Source organism: Schistocerca americana, chromosome 3 (assembly GCF_021461395.2).
Source record: "Schistocerca americana isolate TAMUIC-IGC-003095 chromosome 3, iqSchAmer2.1, whole genome shotgun sequence".
NCBI lineage: Eukaryota > Metazoa > Arthropoda > Insecta > Orthoptera > Acrididae > Schistocerca > Schistocerca americana.
Genome location: NC_060121.1, coordinates 182,672,177 through 182,695,962, shown reverse-complemented (window position 1 = coordinate 182,695,962; position 23,786 = coordinate 182,672,177). Strand labels below are relative to the sequence as shown.

At 38.6% G+C, this 23,786-nt stretch overlaps 1 protein-coding gene across 1 annotated transcript in view; it reads left to right on the top strand.

Annotated features, from left to right (window-relative positions):
* Positions 1–23,786, top strand: part of LOC124606959 (nucleolar protein 14 homolog) — a 52,175-nt gene that overhangs the window by 14,055 nt on the left and 14,334 nt on the right. The window contains exons 2-14 of the mRNA XM_047139097.1: positions 2,848–2,997; positions 3,415–3,538; positions 9,256–9,560; positions 9,871–10,040; positions 11,963–12,057; positions 12,158–12,400; positions 12,591–12,758; positions 16,770–16,954; positions 17,470–17,637; positions 17,723–17,887; positions 17,975–18,144; positions 18,236–18,574; positions 21,920–22,075. Coding sequence (XP_046995053.1) covers positions 2,848–2,997; positions 3,415–3,538; positions 9,256–9,560; positions 9,871–10,040; positions 11,963–12,057; positions 12,158–12,400; positions 12,591–12,758; positions 16,770–16,954; positions 17,470–17,637; positions 17,723–17,887; positions 17,975–18,144; positions 18,236–18,574; positions 21,920–22,075 — 2,438 coding nt within the window. The remainder of the gene's footprint in view (positions 1–2,847; positions 2,998–3,414; positions 3,539–9,255; positions 9,561–9,870; positions 10,041–11,962; positions 12,058–12,157; positions 12,401–12,590; positions 12,759–16,769; positions 16,955–17,469; positions 17,638–17,722; positions 17,888–17,974; positions 18,145–18,235; positions 18,575–21,919; positions 22,076–23,786) is intronic.

The following is a 23,786-nucleotide window of genomic DNA, read 5'->3' as shown; positions in this document are numbered from 1 at the left end:
GGGATACCTAAGAAATAATTAGGGATGTCATTGCCACTCTGAAGTGAAGAGTTAGGCATATAAGAAGACTTTATGATGGGTGGCATATAACCATACAAACTACTGGTGATCTCCTCAAAAAAAGGAAAAAAAAAAAGATTATTCTTTCATACCCTAGAATCATTGGAACTTGCTTCCAGTCAATGCGATGCAAGTTTTCAAAAATTACATATACTCGAGAAGGCTAAGAAGATCCTAGATAGCTTGCAACACTGTTGTATTCTTTCAGCTGTGAAGCGCTAATAGCCGCAGGTAAAAATAGTAGCCCTCTCCATACCTCTGACAACACTGAGGGATTGTCATAGAGACGTTTCCAAAATTGCTTTACAGTATTTGTTGAGGTAGTCCCGTGAAGCTGCCACGCCCAGCCCACTGCAGCTGTCAGGGATCAACTTGGCTGTAGAAGTACTGGATTTTAGTAGGTTGTGATTTATAGATTTAGGTTTTTAATATGACCCGCCTGGAAAGCTGAGCACGTGAGTGCAATGGTTCTGGGATTCAGAGAGATGAGACTGCCCCAGATCAGATCTGCCTTGACAGATGAGCTGGCCAGCCTGGATGTCTTTTTTAGACACTGTCCTACATCCAAGTATGCAAATAGTAGGTACTTGTGACCCACCTCTCAGATACTTGCCACACAGATGTTTAGGCAGTGCTCACAATTGAACACATGATTTACTCTGGACACAGACAACTGAGGTACACAAATTCTGTGCTGGGCAGAGTTCTGGCTTCAGGAAGGGCATCTGGCCACCAACTATTACTAACAATGCCAAAACCCATGTAATAATACTGGCCCCATAGAAAAAAAACTGGAAAAGAGAAGAAAGAAGAAGAAGAAGCTCTGATTATACAAAGCATATGAGAGATCATTACTCCTATTTGTCACTGCTGCTTTTGTAAAAGTGTAAAACACATTTACATACTTGCTTCATAATTGTATACTGCCTTCTCTGGTACAATTTTTATGTGTGAGGTGGGAATCTCACTGAGCTGTTCCCAGCAACATTTCAAGAAATGACAAGTTATTTGTGAACTGTGTCTAGTGGCTGTGTAGTTATTTTCCGACATTGTTTGGTGATTTGTATCTACATTTATACAGATGATGCTTGCTTCATCTGTAGCATTTAATAAGCTTTGTGTCCTGCTGGTTCAAGGCAGAGGAAGTGCATCTCAGGAGACTAACTAATTGTGGCAGTCAACTCCATTTATAGCCAAGTAGTCTGCTCCTGCCCCAGAATGGCTCATGTGGGAACTATGGGTTATGTTCTACCAACGTCACAGTGTGGGTGGAGTCAGGAAAACTCAATCAGTATCAACATTCCTTATTTGGGATGACTTTGATACGAGAAGTCACTGTTTATATCCTGGTGGTGCCTGTAATCATCAAGGCAGCAGCAGCTACTTCATCATAACACTGGCAGTGCACATGGCACCACAATGCATGTGCAGACACAGAAGCAGCTGGGTGCTGCCACAGCGAAATAGCACTGGCCAGTGTAGTGGCCTTGCTAATGCAAAGATGGCATCATCATGGCAGTTGGCAAGCTTACCCTGGACTGCTGGCGGCTTCAAACAGCCAGTCGGGCATGCAGAAACCTGACACAAAACCCAGGACCCTCGGAGTGTCAGGACCTGGAACAGTTGGGTCTAGCCAGCGGTTTGTATACCGGCAGCTTTGTGTAGCTGATGATGCTGCTTGGTGAGATTGAAGCTGCTTGGCCCCACATTGGACCATCAGGTGGTATGCAGACTGTCATGGCACCAGCTGGGGTCGAAAGTCCAGGAACAAGTGCTGCACTTGGTTGAGTGGGGAGAATTTATAGTCACTCTGGCCAGCCATGTTGTGAATCAGTCCATCACAAGTCACATAGGTGGCTGTGGAGGTGCAGTGTTGTGCCTCTGCATGTGAAAACCCAGCCCAGTGCTGCATTGCAGAATACTAAGGTTTTATCTCAGCACCCTGTGACAAGATTTCAGGGACAGCTTGCTGCATGCCCTCTGCTGAATGCAAAGTCTCACCTATGGCTGATGCCCAACTATGCCAGCAGATCCTGAACACTGAAAAATGTTCCAATAAGAGTACACCTGTTTGACATGATGGATTTCAAGGAGAGGTGGGTGGTGGCCATTTGATGCAGTAATTTGAAGTGAAAATCTGCCAACCAATCTGAAAGACACATAGGTGGCTAGAGGTTTGCACTTACATGGATATCTGCAGTAATACTTACTTTTATATATGTCGTGTCTGTTCTTTCAGACATGTCTACATTTTGATCTTGCAGGTATTATGAATCAAAATACAAATGAATTAATTACATCAGCTGCTAATGGGCATTGATATAAATGAATAGAGAAAGTTGAAAATTTGTGCGGGACCAGGATTTGAATCTGGGTTTCCTGCTCACGAGGCAGATGCACTGGCCACTAGGCCATCCACATACAGTGGTCAGCACAACTGTATGGACTGCCCTAGGTTGCCTCCCATCAGATCCAAATTCTCAACTTATTTACACACTACTAACATAGTGTGCCTTGCCCATTATCCTCGTTACTTGTGGCATTTCACCAATTCTCATAAGAGTTTGAGTGTGGTGTGCCTCTGCACTGAAGTGATCAGTTGGTCGTCCTCACCTTGATTTACATTAGTGCCTCTAGCAGCTAATGTTGTTGATTTCTTCATGTCTTAATAATTACTTTGCATAAAACAATACTAAAATGTTGTAATTGACCACAAATGTGAGTCCAAAGAAAGGCTAAACTTTGTTTTTTTTTTTAACTTCTCTGAACTTTTTTGTATGTTTCCAGAGAAAATCTACTCTGCTGCAAGAGTATCGTGGCAAGGACAAAGCAAATAAATTCTTTGACCTTAGAATAGGAGAACGAAATACTGCAATGACAGCAGAAGACAAAATAATGGCGAGGTTTGCTGCAGAAAAAATGAGGATGCATAGAAAGGTTTGTAATATGTTACTGCATGCATTTTACTATATTTCTGGAAATGATTATCTCATTATGCTTGTAAAGTACATGAGTAAATGATAAAATAATTTAAATTACAACCCAAATACAAAGTTACAATCGTCAGCCTGAACAAAATTGGGTTTTGGGTGCTTTGTGCAATAGCCATTTTAATCTGGGGTTATTGAAAATGAAACTTTCTTCAAAGGTGAGATTGTAGATGTAAATGTAGAGAAGTGGCATATGTGTATTAATAATTTAAAGTTTATGATTTTGTCATCATTCTGTCCTTTAGTTAAACCTCTATTAAGACAAAATGTGCAGGAAACTTAGGAAAACATTTGTAGCATTTTTGTTTGTTAACAGCCCTTTCCATTGTAATATTGTAATATATTGATTCTGTTTTACATACAGAAATCAATTTTTAATCTAGCAGATGATGAAGTTTTGACCCACCGAGGACAAACTCTCAGTGAAATAGAGAAATTTGATGATCCTCGAACTAGTGATGAAGAAGATGAGCCAGGGAAGCTAGATGGTAAGCTGGTAAATTAGTTAGGATACACTTCTTTGCATTAGTTAAAACCAATTTTGTCAGTATCCATATGTTCCCTTTACAAGAATGGCAGTAAAACAGATAGTAATGATTTCCATCACATCTCACTACTTTCCTCCTCCTTGAAGATATGGAAAAAGATTGTACATGCAAGAAGCATAACACACCACACTGAAAGTAAGATACTTAGTCTTATGTTGGATTTCAAAAGGGTCTCACCACAGAGCATGCTGTTCTTCAGTTTACAAACTATTGCCAGCTGGTATTTTCTGTGACTTTTCAAAAGCATTTGATTGTGGAGTTCATGCTATTTTTCAGGAGAAGCTAAAATATTATGGTATCAGAGGTCATCCTGCCTAAGTGGAAGCATGGAGAGTGATGCATTAAGAAACCCACAGACTACAGACAATAAAACAATGTCTTCACAATATGAAGTTATCTTTGCTAATGATGCCAACATTATAATCAAGCCCAATCGGATACATCTACATACATAAATACTCCACAAGTGGCATATGCTGCTTGGTGAAGGGTTCCTGGAACCATTACTAGGCATTCCCTTTCCCATTCCACAAACTAACAGAGTGAGGGAAAAGTGACTATCTGCATGCTTCCATACAAACCCTAATTTCTCTTACCTTGTCTTCGTGGTCTTTATAAGAAATGTAGATTGGTGGCAGTAGAATTGCTCTGCAGTCAGCTGCAAATGCTGATTTTTTAAATGTTCTTGCTAGTGTTTCAAGAAAAGAATGTTGCCTTTCTTCCAGGTATTTCACGAGTTCCTTTCTGCAACAAGACTGCTCATTCCTTATCTTACGAGTCTACCTAATTTTCAGCATTCTTCTGTAGCGCCACATCTCAAATCACTTTAGTTCTCTTGTTTTCCAGTTTTCCCACAGTCCGTGATTCGTTGCCATTAGGTTTCTTAATTACCATTAGAGGCATAGTTGAACTATAGGAGGTTACTAGTTCAAAGGCTTCATGATGAACCTGCTGATCTGGTTTGTACTAAATTTAATTCTTGATAGCAAATATTACCTGCCCAACTATAAAATTTTGGCGTTGCTGTTGACTCCAGTATGATGAGCACTTCAAACAGCTCGCAAAAAAAAAAAAGAAAGGAGGTTTATGTAGATGGTGTTGTGTAATCTGAGGTTAACAGTGTTTTGGATAATGAGCCCAAAAATAGTGAAAGCATTGAGGAAAAAAATGGCTACTGCATTTTGTGTCACTACTAAAACATTGCGATACAAGACACTTGTTTGTACGTGGTGTTGGCCACAAACAGGGCTTTGATTGGAATGGTATGTTTACAAAATAATACCAAACAAAGCTTTGCTACTGTCAACAGTGGTGAGACTAATTTATAGTGTTTATGTTAATGCAGATGCTGTTTGTTGGAATACCACTTTTCGTTGAGTAATACTATTATGCACAGTTTGTGAAGACTATTGGCCTAAGAGTAGTTATGTATTGTGAACATGTTTTATTTCCATATGTGATGAGAACTGCACCAGTTTTTTTTCCTCCCCCTCTCCCCTTCCACTGAAGAGTTCTACACTCCAGCCCTGGTGGATCATTCAGTGCTGTCTGGCTGCCGTGTTATCCTTTGCCATTGGCATCATTTAGGTGCAGTGTGGAGGGGCATCTAGCCAGTACACTGCTTTCTCTGCTGTTGTCAGCTTCCAAGACCTTGGAGTCACTGTTTCTCATTCAAGTAGCCTCTCAGTTGCCATCATGAGGCTGAATGGAACCTGTTCCCATTCTCCCACTAAGGAAAACTCCCTGACAGTACAGGGAAATGAAATTGGGTTTTCTGCTTGACAGTCAAACACACTGACCATTCAGCTATGGAGGTGGACAAGTGTCTGTTTTACTGTTTGCTATAGACACTTGATATGTGGCTCTGATTGTGATAGGTCACACACAGAAGTGAAGAATTAAAAAACTGTGCCACTTAGGGTTATGTAAACCATTCGGACATGAGACATTATTACACCAAATGCAATTCCACTATTTCAGTTTGTTGTTGTCATTGACTGTTGGATGACTTTGCTATTTCATATGCCTGACCTGTTGTAAGCATTTCTTCTAATGATGAGTCCCTTAATATCTCGAGCCAGACTTGTGTGCATTCCAAGTACATCACAAATCAATGAATCAGCATAGAAAACATGGCATTCCTGGCATGTAGAGGCTCATTTGTGGCTGATGATGTAGACTTCTCTGCTATCTAAGCTTCACACAGTTGTTCTGTTTCATTACGCTACTGCAGAAAAATTAAGCACGAGTTCAACCATCTAAGTCTGATTCTGAAAATAAGACTCTAATAGTAACATTTTTCTTGAAATTTTAATGACTCTGCAATAGCACAAAATTTCTTCACAGATCAACCCAGGAATGAAAAAAAATTGCATACAGACTCAATGAGTTCATTATATTACACAATTCAGAATGCTAAATTTGTCACTTCAGTTATGACTACTGATCCTCTTTTGCTGGTTTGGAATGCTGGAACACTGGGAGTTGTGGATTCTGTGCTATGAAGTAGCTGATACATCTGGTTATGGCATGTGTCAAGTTGATCTTGTAGTTGTTGCTGCTGTGCCTGCTGCTCGGCCAAATGCTGGAGCAATCCTTGCAGCTGATTTATAGCTTCTGCCACCATTGGGTCTGTATTGTAGGCTCAATTTGTAACTTCATACACATTCAAAAGTCCTTAACATGTTTCTACCTCTACTCTGTCAAGACTATACTGATACACATTAAATCGTGTGACCATTTTACAATTTTACATTTGTTTAGAATAACCAATATGTTCCCAGTCCCATAAGACTGGTGAGCTCAGTTTGGGAGATGACGACTGCAAGCTGAACTGAAGTATGTAACCAACTAGTAACATCCTGTTTGGAGTTATAGTGACCATTATCAGCTGGTAAGTTTGTCTGATGAGTGCTCGCTGTCTTCTATATAGGTGGACAAAAAGTGAATGATCAATAGTTGTTGTCACTGGCCTTAAATGCCTGAACAGATGAGCTGTGAGGCCGACTATATATGGAATGTGGTCTTGAATCATATGTGGCATTGTTGTTGGTTATGAGAGACACTCGCAAGGACAGCAGTCCCCGTGAGTACCATATTTTATGAACTATAAGACACTATGGACTATAGGATGCACCATAGTTCCATTATTAGGTTTAAAAGCCAGACAGAAAAAGTTCTTAGTTTATAAAACCAAACTGACCTTTAAAATCCCTGAAAATTGTCATTTGAACTTCCTTTTTCGTCTTCTTCTTCTTCTTCTTCTTCTTCTGCCGCCTTTCCTCCTCTTTGTCATCATTGTTGTCCTCTTCATATATAAGATGGTCTTTACTGCCATTGATAACATTACCTATGCCACACTTCTTGAAATATTTAACAATAATGTCTTCTCTCAGTCAACTGTTTTATCCAGTGACACACGTGTTTGATTGTAGGTTGTTTTAAAGGTCCCTTCCGAGTGAATTCATGTTGGGTTTCACTCGTCATCCCTTTGTTCCACTCCTCACTCATATACACTTTAAATAGTTTATTTATCGAGACATCAGGAGATTGCAATTGTCAAGTCTGTCCTCTCTAAATAACAGCAAGCTTCTGTATTTTCCTGTCTCAATTTCTCTTTCACAGAATTTTTCAATTGACTACTAAACTAATCTAGCAAAAGAAGAAAAAACTTCAATTAAGCACCTTCCTTCTTTCCTGCACTCTGTTAGTTCATAATTTCATACCAGCCACATCCATCCAGCCCTTGTCATTGATGTGAACACCACTGCCTTGCTATATTTCAGAAGATTGTGACTTTATCACTTGAAAATGATCACTGGATTAGGTTTAGTACTGTCCACTTGTTATCAATACAGTTCTAGCACCTTTCATGGCAACAGTTCTGTTACTCGACAATCAAATGTCAGAGGAGTTTGGTCTGTACTCGTTGTTTGGCATAGTTCCACACTGGTTTGCTTTTGGTGTTAAATAATAAAGTGATGGAAAGATAATATTTTTCCTCTTCATGCTCTTGTGGCATTTTCTAAGATATTTTGGTTTTGGTTTGCGTGCTAAGTCCACGACACTTCATAAACTTGTAGCACCAACCAACTCCACCCTTCAAGTCTGTTAAGTTCCACAGTAGCGCTAGCTTAATAGCACGAATTTGAATTACTTTTGTATTAATTCCAGTGCCATTTGAACTGTGTACTTGAATCGAAAAAGTCAGTTACGCAATATTATTTCTTTTATGACAATGTGGGAAATTCTATTCAGTTTACAGCTGTTGCACGGGGCATTGCGAGTTGTGCCACTATGCTACATCTCTTAGTACCTAATGTTGGAACTTGGTATTTGCTCTGTCTAATTTCTCAGTGCTCTTTACATTTGTGCCAGTGATTCATATGTCCCTAATTGATGGTGATTTTAACTCCACTTTAATAGTGTATGGATAGTTTTGGTTGAGAATTACGAATTATTTAGGAATAAAGGAGATGTCTCACCAAAAGGCAGAAGCACTGCGTTGTCGACAGGTACACAAACAAAAGGTACAGAGCGTAGCTAGCTTTAGGAATGAAATTCCTTTTCCAAGCTTGTAGGAGCGAGCGCGCGCGCGCTCTCTCTCTCTCTCTCACACACACACACACACACACACACACACACACACATTTGTCTCCCTACATTGTGCTCAGTCGACTGGTAACTCTTTCCTGGTGCAAGATGAGTGTACTGGGGTGAGGTGATGGTGCCAGGAGGGAGTGAGTGAGGGATGGAGAGAAGTGGGAGGCAGAGAGGGGGTTGGAGGGGAAATGTCTCTAGCTGCTCGTGGAAGAGTGGGGAGCCATATATGGGCTAGCTAGGGGTGCAGATAGAGGGGGCAAGTGGCAAACCCCTGGGTACTCAATTTTACAGGCTAGGGTGTGAGATGGTAGCACACAACTAGCTGACACGAAATAGCTACTGGGGCAGGGATAAGGACAAGCTAGCTAAGTTCTGTACCTTTTGTTTGTGTATCTGTCAATGACGTAGCACTTCTGCCTTTTGGTGAGTCATCTCCTTTACTCGTAATAAATTCCACTTTAGTTATGGCAGGTCCCTAACGTGCTAAAAGTGGTGATCTTTACCTTTCCGGTACCTCTAATTTGTCTTTTATTAAACATTTATAGTTTATTCCAATTACCCAACTTGCTGCCACTAAAAGGTTTAGAAATACATACAAAACCCTTAAAATTTTAGTACAACCCAAGACCTTACACTTTAATAATTAAACTAAAACACAAATAATTAAATGGAAGAAATTTAAAAAGTATTCATTGCATATTGAGTAGCACTATTGCTTTGTATGATAGAATTGTACAGTAGTTCACTATGTATTGTGTGTGGTCACATGGCTCAATTTCTAAAATGGCTAGGTCGTCATAATGCACAGGTCTGGTGCTTTTTTTACTTATGTCAGACCACTGGCATTTGTGGTCCTACTTGGTGTCAAGCTGTAGTGAACCACAATCAGTTCTTGAAGAGAATATGCTGATGCAGAGTTATATGTGATGGTTGCTTAATGTTTGGACTGCTCATTGATACTTTTGTCTCATCTTTTTATGCACTTACATACAAAATGACTTAATGTAGTAGATTACTGTAAATAGATTGAAAATGTCTTCATTATATTGTTACAGCTAATTTTGTAGAAGATGCTCATTTTGGTGGTGGTGTTTTGAAGAAAGCTGATGAAAACAAAAGAACTAGGAAGGATTTAATTGAAGAACTTATAGCTGAATCAAAGAAACGCAAAGCTGAGAAGCAAAGGAACAGGGAACAAACAATTGAGCTCACCGAGAAGCTGGACAGTGAATGGAAAGATCTTCTTCCCATAGTAACAACCGTAAAAACTGGAGCTGCATTAGTCAACAATGAAGAAGTTTCTAAACCTGATTCATATGATACAGTAATGAAGCAACTCATATTTGAAGCGCGTGGAAAGGTATGTGGAGACAAGCAATCTGTCTGTACATTACCATATTTACCATACAGTGGAGATGCTGATTTGCAAATAGGCACAACAGAAAGACTGTCAGAAAATGAGCTTTCAGCCAACAAGGCTTTCTTCACAGATGGAAAACACACACACACACACACACACACACACACACACATCAACATATTAATTTTTACTTCTGAAATAAAGCTGATCAGAATTTGCTTGGTTACTAACGTGTAGCACCCATAACTCTTATTTCTCATTGTCATAATGACTTCAAAATTACATACATAATTGATCTAATGTTTTCTAGCCATCAGATCGTTTGAAATCAGAAGATGAACTGGCAAAAGAGGAGAAGGAGCGTTTAGAAAAATTGGAAGCTGAACGCTTACAACGAATGCATGGCCTCAATCCATCTGAAAAAGGAACATTGACATCTGCAAATTCACGACTACGGAGTGCTGATGATTTAGATGATGGGTTTGTTTGACGGCTTTTTACAATTGTGAATACACTGAATTTTAAAAAATGGAGTTGAGCAGGAATAGTTAGTTGTTAATTGCGTAGCATTACTGCTTTTGTGTTTTGTCTTAACTTATGTGTCTTATGTACTTGTGTTTGGTATTGAAATAACTCAATTATTTTCTTTTAAGCTACAAAAATAGCACGTGTAAGCCTTCATTGGAACTTTAAAAAGGTGGAATTGTCATTATGTTGTTCAACTTTCATTGCTGACTGATCAGCTAAAAGATTACCTCCAGTTACTTGATACCTACATACAGCATTCAAGGCACTTACATACATTTGTAACAGATATCAAAGATGATTCCTAGGATCAAAAGAAGATAGTCTTATGAAGATAAGTTGCAGAAAACATTGTGACTTAATTAAATGCTACAGTGTTACAAACCATACAGTATCCACGTCACAAGAGATGTTCAGAGTGTCTGTAATGAGCAATAGTTTAGCATGGACTGGCAAAGCCAGTCACCGTTACCTGGATCTAATCAAACAGCTGTACAGGAGTATCAACAATGTAGTAAAATACAGATTGTTACTTACCGTAAAGAAGACATGTTAAGTTGCAGACAGACACAAATAAAAAACACTTACATAAAGCTTGTGGCCTCATTCGTCATCAGCAAAAGAGAAACACTCCTCATGCACACTTGACTGCCAACTCCAGCATCTCTGGCTAGCATACTGTCCCCAGACGCTAGAGTTTGTGGTCATGTGTGGATGAGGTGTGCTTGCTTGCAATGTATGAGTGGTGTGTGTTTCTCTTATGCTGATGAAGGCTGTGGCTGAAAGCTTTATGTAAGTGCCTTTTAATTGTACCTGTCTGCAACTTAATGTGTCTTCTTTGCAGTAAGTAGCTACAGTATCTGTCTTCTTCCTACATTGTTGATATTCCTATGTGGAGTTTCAATTGTTTGAGCTGTACAGGAGAAATGTTTATAGTCTTCCAAATCATTGTTGTCAGGAACCGGTGTGGTATGTACCACACTACATTGGTCAGAAGATACTCCTTTTTGGTATCAGAATGGAAATGACATTTTGCTGTTATCGTATGTGTAACCAATTCATCACATATTATATACATGAAATACAGTCTCGTAATGTGTATAAATTTTTTGTGTATCATAAATGTTTGAAAAATTCATATGTAAGGACTACCAAGAACTGCCGATGGACTGAGCCTTTATTCCTTCCCGGTTTTGTTCGACCAGTCACCATTACGGAACATACAATTACTTATATCAGCTTTCAGGCTATTGTTCTTCCTGTGGCATCAAAAAAACGAAATTAAAAAACCCACTCTGCATCACTGAAACTGCTGTCTACAGTAAAATTATTTTCCAGTAATAGTAAAAGAAGATCCTGAACCACTGAAACTGCCATCAATATTAAAATTACAATTTACTAAAATTAAAGAGAAACTGTCCTGTGTCACTGAAACTGCTGTCAGCAGCAAAATTACATTTTACTATTTGTTGCAGTTTCAGTGACACAAGATGGTGCTTCATTTTATTTTTTGGTGCTCTGGCAAGAACAATACTGTGCAGATTGATTTAAATACTGTCAATGAATGTTACATAATGATGATTAGCTGACCAAAACTGGTAGCCAACAAGGGTTTATTTCATCAGCAGCTATTGGTGGCTCTTAAAATTGATCGCTTCTTTATTGTAGGCTCTGTTGAACAGAGAACACCAGCATAAAGTCATGGCAAGTTGAGGTGGCTGAAAACTTTTTTCAGAAGCTTTAATGAACATTCACTTCTCTTATATAAAATGTATTTTGTGTCAGAAACATATTTAAATGTGTTACTTCATAATTTAAGCAAATCGGGAGTAAAATTTGGAATTCACCTTGTTTTATTTTTGTTTTTTAAAATAAAGGTTTGACTTTGAGAGTGGCCAGGATACCATGTTGACCTACACTGCTGATGGGCAACTCCAGCTACAAGGTGATGAAGGTGTTGCAGAGAAAACTGGTAATTTTTTATGTTGCCCATGTGGGACATAAATTTCCTTTGAGCCAGCATTTCACTGTAGATGTTCCTTTTTCACCTTTTTTATATTTTGTATCCACAGATAATGGTAATGGCTGCAATGATGATAATCAAAGTAGTGTTGATGATGACTGTGGTGGTGGCAGTGATGCTGGTGGTAGTGGTGATGGTGGTGATGATGATGATGATGATGATGATGATAATGATGAAGAAGAAGAGACAAATGTGGATGATGGTGAAAGAGTTGCAAGTGATAGCAGTGAAGAGGACAACCTATCAGACTTGAAAGAAGACAGTGAGAGTGATGATGACAGCGGTGCCAAAGGTATGCTGAATTGTTTGAGGTTTCTGTAGGTTAGCTCAGTCAAGACCAAAAGTGTGTAAAGCTGTGTGCCCTTTTCATTGTAACAAGTTTCAGCTATGCACCTTTTATACCCTGTGAATATAAAATATCCACTACAGTTGCACAGTTGAAGAAAGAATTGGTCTATTGGAGTAATATTCTATTTTTACAGGCAATGAAAAGAAAAACAGTGAGAAGAAATCCAGTTCTCAGCAACCAAACCATACAAGTGCACAGAAGTCTACCGTGAAACAAAATATTAACAATATCAAGGACATCTTAATGGAGAGAAAGAAGTTGATGGAAAAGGCGAGAGAAGAATTGCCTTATACATTTAAAGGTGACTGATGGGTTGATCATGTCCTGTACATATTATCTATGCATATTGGTGCCTGCGTTAGTTAAGAAACTTTTATACTTTCAAATATGTTGAGGGAAGGAGATTAGTTTTGAATTTCTCTCGCATTGTTGTGTTACTTTTTTATTCTGCAGGCTTGTTATCAGCTCCAAAATTTGTGTAAAAATTTCAGCTTGAAATAACATGCATGTTAAAAGCAATTTGTACATTTGTTGAATCATAGGGTTAATTACTGTACCTATCAACAATAGATGCATATATGAAGTTAATAATATGTTATTAAGGTGGAACAGTCTTAAGTTTGTGGAAGCTATCTGTGTAGTTTGGGAACTGTAGAGAAACAGGAAGAAACCAAAGTGCAGTTTGGGACATGTTTCAAAATATTGTAAATCATGTAGAAAATACTCATGATGAGTTGGCAGTCAAGTAGAGAGAAGACTGCCACTACAGAAGGAGGCAGAAATGTGGCAAAATAAAAGAGAATGTGACCAGAAAGGAGGTATTGTATTATTTCTAGGCATCAGCTGCTGTAGAAGCACAGGATCTTTGAAGAAAAGTTAGAAACAATTTAATTTTTGATTTTATTTTTGTGGGATATTGACATCTGTTAGATTTAGGTGTCCACATCATGTCACAGTGTGAGGTGTATGAGCTGTCAATACAGTATCATCTTCTATAGTCTGTCTAATGCATTGGTGGTTGATTGAATAGCTACACAAGAAATTAGCCCAACAGTGTGGCTGCCAAAAGCCATGAAATACTGTTTCCAGAAATTAAAAAAATTAAACATCAAATGAAAAAAATGTTCATTCAGTAAGTATCCAAGTATAAGTGCATAATTAAATCATAGACATTAGAATACAATATTTAACCATCAGAACATACATCATGATTTTTAACTTCACATTACTAGAAATGTGCAAATGAAATAAAAAAGAAGATGAGTGCTCCTTTGGGACTTTTAAAAATGAATATAGAATATATTGAGTAAGTTAAGTGAATTACTTGAGACTTGTTGAGGAGTTTAAAAGGTTGTCTAAAGACTGGTGCAGTATCATATCGTATGACTTGCCAATGATACACATTTCCAATTGAAGAAAAGAAAATAATGATGAGATCTTAAAGGACTGCAAATAGTCACCCATTGTGTGTTGCAAGTCAACAGTAATGTAGGTGTCTGTCCAGACATCTATACAGTGGGTAGAGGCACTGTTCTCTCACTAACAGTTTAAAGAGTGCTTCTGCTTTAGTGTTTCATTTATTACCTCTGTATCCTGTTACTGTCGTCCTTGACTGAAAATCCAAAAATATGTGCTAAAGAGCATATCAGAAGATGCTGTTGAAAACCTGGCGCCTTTTCAGTAATGCCTGCACTCTCGATAACACTTTTTTTTGCATCATCAGTCATCTGACTGGTTTGCTGTGGCTTGCCTCGACTTCCTCTCCTGTGCCAACCTCTACACCTCGGAGTAGCACTTGCAGCCTACATCCTCAATAGCACTTGCACCCAACATCCTGTTATTCATTTGATATATTCCAATCTCTGTCTTCCCTCTACAGTTTCCTCAAGTGCCATTGAAGTTATTCCATGACGTCTCAACACATTTCCCATCATCCTCTCCCTTCTTCTTGTCAATGTTTTCCATATGTTGTGTTCTTTGTCAGTTTTGTGAAGAACCTCCTCATTACTTATCAGTCTACCTAATTTCCTTCTATAGCATCACGTCTGAGAATACTTTGATTCTCTTCCTTTCCAGTTTTCTCGCAGTCCATGATTCACTACCACACTATGCTATGCTCCAAACATTCATTCTCAGAAATTTCTTCCTCAAATTATGGCCGATTTTTGACACTAGCATACTTCTTTTGGCCAAGAATTCTCTCTTTGCCTATGCTAGTCTGCTTTTTATGTCCCCTTTGCTTTGCCAGTCAAGTGTTACTTTGCTTCCAAGGTAGTGAAATTCCTTAATCTCCTCTAATTTGCAGCCAACAATTTTTATGTTAAGTTTGCATTTACTTTTCTCAGGTTTTCAAAAATCTTGCACCATTTTACATTGTCAAATGCTTTTTCTGTGTAGACAGATCCTATGAAGGTGTCATGATTTTTTTCTCAAGTTTTGCTTCAATCACAACTGCCTTGTTGGTGCCTTAACCTTTTCAAAAACAAAACTGATTGCCATCTTACAAATCCTCAGTTTTCTTTTCCACTCTTCTTTTCTAGCTGACAGTGCAAGAGGTCTCACACTTGACAGCCCTTGCTTGCTACCTTCGGGATTGTGTGGATGATAGGTTTTCACGTCCCATGGATTCTACACGTCAGATTGAACATTTGTTTGGTTGCCGCTTCCCTCAGTTATTTAAAAAATTCTGAAGGAATGTTGTCTATCCACTTTGCCTTATTTGATAGGAAATCTTCCAAAGCTCTGCTAAACTCTGACTTTGATATTGGTCCCCCTATGTCTTTCATATTGACTCCCATTTCTTCATCTTTCATGTCGTCAGACAAGTCCTCCTCCTCCCAGAGACTGTCCATGTGCCCTTTTCATTCATCAGTCTCTCCTCTGCATTTGACACTAGAATCATCATTACACTCTTTGTGTTGCTAACATTATCTGTAATTTCACTGAAGGTTGTTTTTACTTTTCTGTGTGCTGAATCAGTCTTCCCGACGATCATTTCTCTTTTGATTTCCTCACATTTTTCCTGGTGTTATTTTGCCTTGTCTTCCTTCCTCTTCCTGTTTATTTTGTCCCTAAGTGGTTTATATTGCTCTACTCTTCTTTTGTGTAGATGAGTTGAAGTAATTCTTCTGCTACCCAAGGTTTGTGTTCTGTTGCTATCCTTGTCCCTATTTCTGTCTGTCCAACTTCTGTGATTGCCCATTTTTAGAGATATCCATTCCTCTTCAACTGAATTGCCTAATGTGGTATTCATGATTGCGGTATCTATCGCGTTCCAAATACATTTTCTCATTCCTCAGTATTTAAATATACCACTTCTTTCCATATTGATTGTTCCACACATTTCTCTTAAACTTCAGATTATTCTCCGTCATCACTAAATTGTGATATGAGTTATTTCTGCTCCTGAGTATGGTACAATCCTTCATCTAATTTTGTAATCTCTGTCTGATTGGTGTAATCCAACTGTAATCTTCCTGTGTGTCTCTTGGTCTTTTCCAAGTGTACCTTTTCCTCCTGTGATTTTTGAACAGTGTATTTGCTACCACTTGCTGAAACTCATGATGTTGATCATTGCTGATTCTCCCTCCTATAAGGGTAGTTTCCCACCCCAAGGGCAAGAGGTTGCTCTAAAACTCTGCCTGCTTTTCCAACTTCTTTGAGAAGGCCGTTGGCAGAATGAGGGTTACACTTTATACTGGAAGTCTTCAGCCACTATTGCTAATGATTTTTATTCAAAATTTCCAGAAGCTGGGATCGAACCAGGACCCAGAATGTTTTGATTACAGATCAGAAACACTATACCTAGACCAAACCAGGACCCAGAATGTTTTGATTACAGATCAGAAACACTACACCTAGACCACGGGCACACCATATCTTCCCAGTGGCTGATAATACTGGAGCTGAGTGTTGTGTTGGTTCTACTTTGTGATGGGAGCGTGGTGGGTAGGAAAATATGTAGCAGCATATCTCATTACTGAAACTGGAGTTTTGACTGACAAACTGTGCAATAGGTTTTTAAACACCATAGTGTTGTATATGAAGGAGACTGCCCTTACGACATTTATAAGAATATTAATAGTTAACTTTACTACTTGCCTAATTTGTGACACCTGTTTTTGGGAAGTACAACCTCCTCTCCTCTTGTCTTGGCTACAGTTAATGTTCACAATTTTAATCGGGATTTTTAGACTACAAATTGTTAATTTAAAATGATATTGGTTTCTGTGTTTGTGTCTGCTTATGTAATATTTCACTTTTATGTGTTTATAGATTTCAAATAACCAGTAAACTTGTTTTATTTCTATAGTGCCGGACTCATATGATGATCTTCAAAACACGTTATCACATTGGGGACTGGACCATCAGACTGTGATCATTGAACGAATGCTGAAATGCAATCATCCTAGTCTGGCAGAGGGAAACCGAGAGAAACTTCAGGAACTATTGAAGTTCTTGTTACAACATATTAATGACTCAGCAATACCGGACGAGGTTCAGCTTCAATATTATTGCTGTTACTGTATATAATTATCTCCTGCATTGTTAGATTAATGTAATTAGCTAATGCATTAAAATGTTAGGATACTTTGCTCCACTATTCAGTATTTATGTTGTTATAGAAACTAATGATATAGTCTTGTTACACATGCTGCTCTGTCTACTGTCTTTCTATTAAAAACTGGAATGAAAATTTTTACTAATTGATTAAAAAACTATTTCATTCTGAAGTGTGTTAAAGCAACAAACAAACTTGGACAAGGGCACCAAATGGACATTTTTGTCTATTTTAGTAGTACTGGACTGTACTTTGACTTGCATCATAATTTACTAGCAAGAACTGTTGCCCATGTGTTTCCTGTTTAGCGCAAGACACTTTAATTTGCGTTTTTAGTAGTATTTTCTCTTCTCAATAATATGTCTGCTGTTAAATATGGTGATTAATTCTGTAGAATGCACTAATCTAAAATTTTATATAAATGATATTTACCGGTTTCTCTTGTGTGCAGGATCAGCAGTCACCACAGTGCTTTTCAGTGCTCGATCGACTGGTTCCACACATATATGACCTTACACACATGTCACCAGTTAGTGCAGGACAGAGTGTTCTTGAAGTTATCAAAGAAAAGCAGACAGATTTTCGAAATTCAAAGAGAACGTATCCTGGGTGTGACACAGTGAGTTCCAAACTTCTGCAATAATAGTCTGTTCTTGTAATTAATATCTTCATTTATTAATATGTTGTTTTTATTACATTTACAGTTAGTATTCCTGAAGCTTGTGTCTCATCTGTTTCCCACATCAGACTTCAGACATCCTGTCGTTACTCCTACTATAATCTTCATGGAACAGATTTTGTGGGAATCACGCATCCAGAGTAGACGAGATGTAGCCACCGGTCTTTTTATTACCACACTCTTGCTGGAGGTACAGTATCGTACAGTATTCTGAGGGGATTGACCAGTGTTGTGAAACTCCACTTTTCATTCATGTCTATTCATAATTTTTTTTCAGTATTCGGTTCTTTCCAAAAGATTCTCACCAGCTGCTGTAAACTTCCTCTGTGGCGTGTTGTACTTGTCTGTTGACAAAAGTGCATACAAGTCTGTAAGACCAGTTCCACCTTTCAAAAGTAAAGGAGAAGCAAGTAGACTATTAATACTGTCAGAAGATTTTAAGACAGAGTAAGTACCACCACTTTAATGCATATGAGATTTTTCCTGTTTACATTGAAGTATGTTTCCATAATTAAACTACACTGAGTTGTCATTACAGGGACTTCATTACAAATCACAAAATGAATCTCTCTGATTTGTTGGAGGATGCTGCAATTGACGACAACTTCATAATACGAGCTCTTTGGACATCAGTAAAATTATTGAATGCATTTCAGCAGAATCTAGAGCCATTAGCCAGTAGTTCTGAAATATTCAAACCTGTATCAGTGCTGATTAATCATCTAAATACTGAGCAGTTCCCCCCTGGTCTGAAAGACGATATTAGTAATCTGCGTGATAAAATTGAGAAGATGTCTGTGAAGAAGATCTGCCATCTGATATTTGAAAAGAAGAAACCAAAAGCTCTTAGACTATATGAGCCAAAAGTTGAACAGGTGTAAGTATTTTACACTGAGTAACTTACAGAAAGTTTATTATACTAAGCTAGTATGTTCACTTAAGAGCATTCATCTAATCAGCCAAGAGTGTTTTCAGGGTGAGTCATTGAGACCAGCGATTGGTTGGTTCTTTAATACCAAGTTATTTACACAAATAGCTTCATTTGGCATTTTTTTCTTCGGGTAAAATCAAAAGATATATGAAATTTCCACTTCCTTTTTAACACGTACAAGAGAGGATCAGAAGGTAATGCACAGCAGTTTTTTTTCCTGTGGTATTGCAGGTGGAATGTCGAAATTTCACAACAATATAGTTTGAAGTTTGTGCTACAGAGGGTATTTTGTTTTCATGTATATCTGTAGCAAGAGAAGCCTGAAGAACCACAAAACAAATATGGCACACATTTTGCTGTCGTCGGCTTGTTAAGAGCAGTGAAGTGAAATTAAATATTGGGGCCAAAGGGCATGTACCGAGTGAAATTCACGGAGATATGCGTGGTGTTTTTGGGGATGACTGTGTTGACTGTGACTATGTAGACAAGTACATAAAAGATATAAGTTCATTTCTGATTTAATCTTTTGGTAATATTATTATTGTGTGTTAATTTCTGATCGTCCCTTGTATATTAGAAGTGAACTGGTAGCCTCATAATATATGTCATAGCTGCAGAAAGTGTAAGGTTGTCGCAGTTATTCCTTTGAAAACAGCTGCAATGTAGAGAACACTTTACACTTTTGCATTCTTGTAAGTCTGTCATCTCTTGCCATAAAATGTGCCACAAGAATAATAATTATTTTTAATTCATTTTATTTCTAATTCACAAAATAGTTATATTTTAACATCCCAAGTGTTTTTGAAATACCAAGAGATGTGAATTATCATAAAATAAATGTAAACAGAGCCAAAACCCATGAAAGAACTGATCTAAGCTACACTATATTTGTGAACAAATACTTTCTGAATTAAGTTCAGGGTAATTCTGTGATGATGCAACAAACTTTCAAGGATGTTGGAGAAGGGGAAATGTATCAAGTTGAGGTAAGGGATTCTGGTCCAGAAACAGAGCTGAAAGTTATATGTGAAAATCGTTCTGATACCCCTGACTGTGTCAGTACTGTTGTTACTAAGACTGTAGGGTAGGCAGCTTTTAGAGGTGGTAGTATGGACCGAAACCAGAAAAAAAGTCCAGTAAAAATGGGCTCTTAAATGCCATCTTAAGAGGTATGAGCACTTATTCTTCTTCGCTGCTGTGAAATTCATCTCTCCTACGGAACAAGTGCCCATAGCCTAGTGCATTTTAGGTCTCGTGTGTACTAGCATTTTTTTTCTTGCTTTAGGCCATACTACCACCTCTAAAAGTCACCTACCCTACAAACTTAGCAACAACAGTACTGGTACATGTATTCCATTGTCATAGGTATCGGAATGATTTTTGCTTATAACACTTGATTCCTGTAATTTACGGACAAGAGACCCTTAGTTCAAATAGATACATTTGCCCTTTTCCATCATTCCTGAGAGTTTGCAACATTATCATGTATAAGAGCAGCTTATCCTGTTGAAAACAAGAGAATGTAAACACAGCATTTCATGCATAAGAAGCGTACACATGCGCTTTCACGTGTAAAAAGGATCAACTCACCATTTGTCATTTCATTCTGCTTTGCAGCCATTAGGATGTCTAATGAGTTGCACATTCTGACACTTCAGTAGGTTTTCCAACATGGAAGTAATTCTGTTTAATCCAACCAAATATAAGGAATTGTGTGTGTGTGTGTGTGTGTGCGTGGTGTTTTTTTTTTTTTTTTAAAGTGGGTGCCCCCACACCCATACTCTAGCTCAACAAAGGATTCATTTTGAAAGCTAGCAAGTTTTCTTTGTCTTTTGCGTCTGCCTGTCAACGACTCAATGTTTCTGCTGTTTGGTGAGTGGTCCCCTTTATTCCTAAATTATTTACATTCTGTTAAATTAATTAAATTATCGTCAAGTAATGTAGGTATTTCACACAAGTTTATTTTCCGCATTCATAAACTTGTTTAACTCAAAAGTGTAACAAGTAAAACTTGACATTATGTGTGGATATGCATCATCTTTTTCCAAATTGTATGACCTCTACTACATACTAGGCATTTCTTGTTCGTAAAAAGAAACATTCACTCTGTTCTGTCAGTTACAACAGAATTGTAATTAAAGAATACTGTAACGTGATGTTTCGTACTTACCAGGGTCCTTAGAAAACCAAAAGAATGGCAATTGTGATGTCTTTATTCATTATTGCTGCAGCTGATCTTAATATGTTCTCTTTTGTGAAAACTGCATTACAGATCAGTATAAACAATGGTATTCACATTCATTGAATGTTGCATTCAACAGTTTGGTTGCTTTATGTCTAGACTATTGATGATCAAGCAGATTTTTTTCAAGTTGTGAGGTCCGATCAAAATGATGGATGTGAATTGGCAACATCAGCCAGCATAAATCATGATCAGAATTAGCTAGTATATTAAGAGCACAAGATGGGAGCTGTCAAATGGAGCTGTTTAAAGCAAGTGGATTCTGTATCTGCAAAACCTGAATTTCTGAGAATGTGGAAACTGCCCTGGCCCATTAAAAAAGTATGAGTCCTGCTGTAATGAAAATTTGTTATTGGAAGGTACTTTTTTTTTATTACCAATAGTAAATTGGGAATAAGGTAAAACTGTTTGACTATCAGTGGCTCTGCAAGACCAGTAGTGTTTTTTAAGTTTACTTATTCCTGATACTCCTAAGTTCAAACTTTGCTTGACTGCTGTATCCTTCCACAAGATAGAAGACAGTTCAAAAAGTGAGCCCATTGTATCAGTCATTTTGCCAGTTCATGATCCATTATGTAATGTGAAATGTGTGGTATCTCCAGGTCTCTTCCCTGTAAATAGCCTTCTTTTGCGGTTCTTAATCCAAGATGGTAAAGATAGTAGAAAACACACGGGAACAGTGGGGACGCGTTCTGCTCAACACCATAATGCAAGCCTAGAGATGCCCTGTGTGCAGCAGTGGATGTTAAATGGCCAATGGTGCTGCCACTGGTGGTGGTGGTGGTGGTGGTGGTGGTGGTGGTGGTGGTGATGCTGCTGCTAATGATGATTAGTTTGTAGCTGAGATGAAGTGGTTCTCATGTATCTGTATATCAGATAGAATCCTTTAATGTGTGTCTTCCTCGTCCTTTTTTTCATATTTTGTGTATAGATTCACAGATGGAATACTATCATATGTAAATTTTATTTTAGTTGTCCTCCTCATTGTTTAACATATTGCTTTATTTGTGGTCCTTTTGAACAAATAATTTTTTTAATGGCGTTAACAGGTTTGATTGCAAGCGCCGTCGACCTATGGGACCAGAGAAGCAGGAACGTGAAAAATTGCTGCACAAATATCGCCGTGAACTGAAAGGAGCTGTTAGAGAGATTCGGCGAGATCGTGCATTCTTGACAAAGGTCAAGCTGAAACAGACACTTAAGAGGTATGCACCCCACTTTTAATTTTTAGTAATAACAATAAAAGTTTATGTAAACATTGGAATCTACAATTGTCAGTGCAGTAAGCTGTTGTTTATTGAAAACAATGAGGATGTCATTCTAAACTCAGTTTTTCCTTTATTTGACAGCAATTGTTCTTTTAATGTGTTTGCTCTGTAACTAGCACAATTTACTTCATGACATGCTTAAAGGGAGTATCAATGACATATCCTGATAATGTTAAATTTAACATATTTATGTCCCGTTTTCTCAGGAACTATCCAAGGTAATAAAATGAAACTTTTCCAGGATATAGAGTCATACTTATACATTTGGGGTGAGATGAGTTTTTTTAGATGAAGACCTTTAAAAATTTATGTGATTTCTTAAAAAAATTTTTTTTTTAATGATCAAACTTTGAGTGGGGTATCTCTACCATTGTATACCCACATAATACCACTGTCAATAAGGCCCTCAGGGACTCAGCATTCGTTTGCTGGGTATGGGCATGGCGACTCCGTGGTTCCTGAGATGGGGACTGGTAAATGCCCCCAATCCCCTGTCACCGTAAGCTGTGGGCATGCTTCAGTAACCATCGTGTGGCACAACGATGGAACATTATGTGTCTCATGGAATGATGATCTTGGCTTGACTGCCTGGATCATGAGGATGGAATAAACCCCTATTTAAAAAAACCTCAATCTCAAGGTGTGTTGCGCACTGATGAGATGCATGGCTGTTGAGGTGGAACAGTTGTTAGCAGGCAACCTCTGGGGAACCTGCCTAGGCGTGCGAGGCTCCGTCTAGGGGGACTTTTATTTCCCTAGCTGCTCGTGGGACTGAGATGGACCCTTGAAGTTTCTTCTTTTACCTCCCAGTGTAATGGGGGGCACAGGTAGGTTATTTTAAAAAGAGGTGGAGCCCCTCCACGCCCACACCAGCATGATGGCCAACACAAAAGGTCTACTGCCATCTCTGCATAAGGTTTAGTATTTACTAAAGTGAGGTGTCGCAGGATGTGGGTACTGCGATGTTTGCGTACATCTGGTTAGGATTAACCATTAATACGCGCTCATCTGGAGATAGATTGGTCGAAATCTGACGAAGGGTAGCGGTTTGAAGGGCAGAGGAAAAAAAGTGCCAAAGCAAGAGCCAAGGGAAAAAAACCTCTGCGAAAGTTAGGTCGGGCGGCAAGAGCAGTAGCGGTTGTCTTGCTGCCTGCGATAGGTTGTGCAAGGATAGGCTTTGTTAGTAGTGGGTATCATGCATGTTTGTGCATTTGTGCTGCTCGGCGGCTGGCGCTGGGTGCTGGTACAGAGTCCTCGTTCAGCGTCCTGCAACCTGCAACAGTTAGGTTTGTTATCTGTCTTGTGTCCGATAGGTCATATACCGGAGGCACAGTGTGAGGGAGTGTTGGCAGATTGTTCGTGCGTCTGTGGGCGATCTCATCGGTGTCCCTGCTGTGGCCTGTTGGTTGGCTCTAATAGCAGCTGGTAGTTGCCAGTCAGTGTTGCTGATATGCAGGGGCTTACCGGCGTTTGTCGCTGTTTGCGTATGTTAGTTTACCATAGGTGGTTATGCCCTAGCTAGCAGTGTCTTTGGCCGCTTGTGTTTCCACCTGTGGTTGTGATCGTAGTTTCCCAGAGTGTGTAGCCAGTCCTCCAGACTCGGGGGTTATACGGACTTTGCCCATGAATAATAACAGAACACATGCTG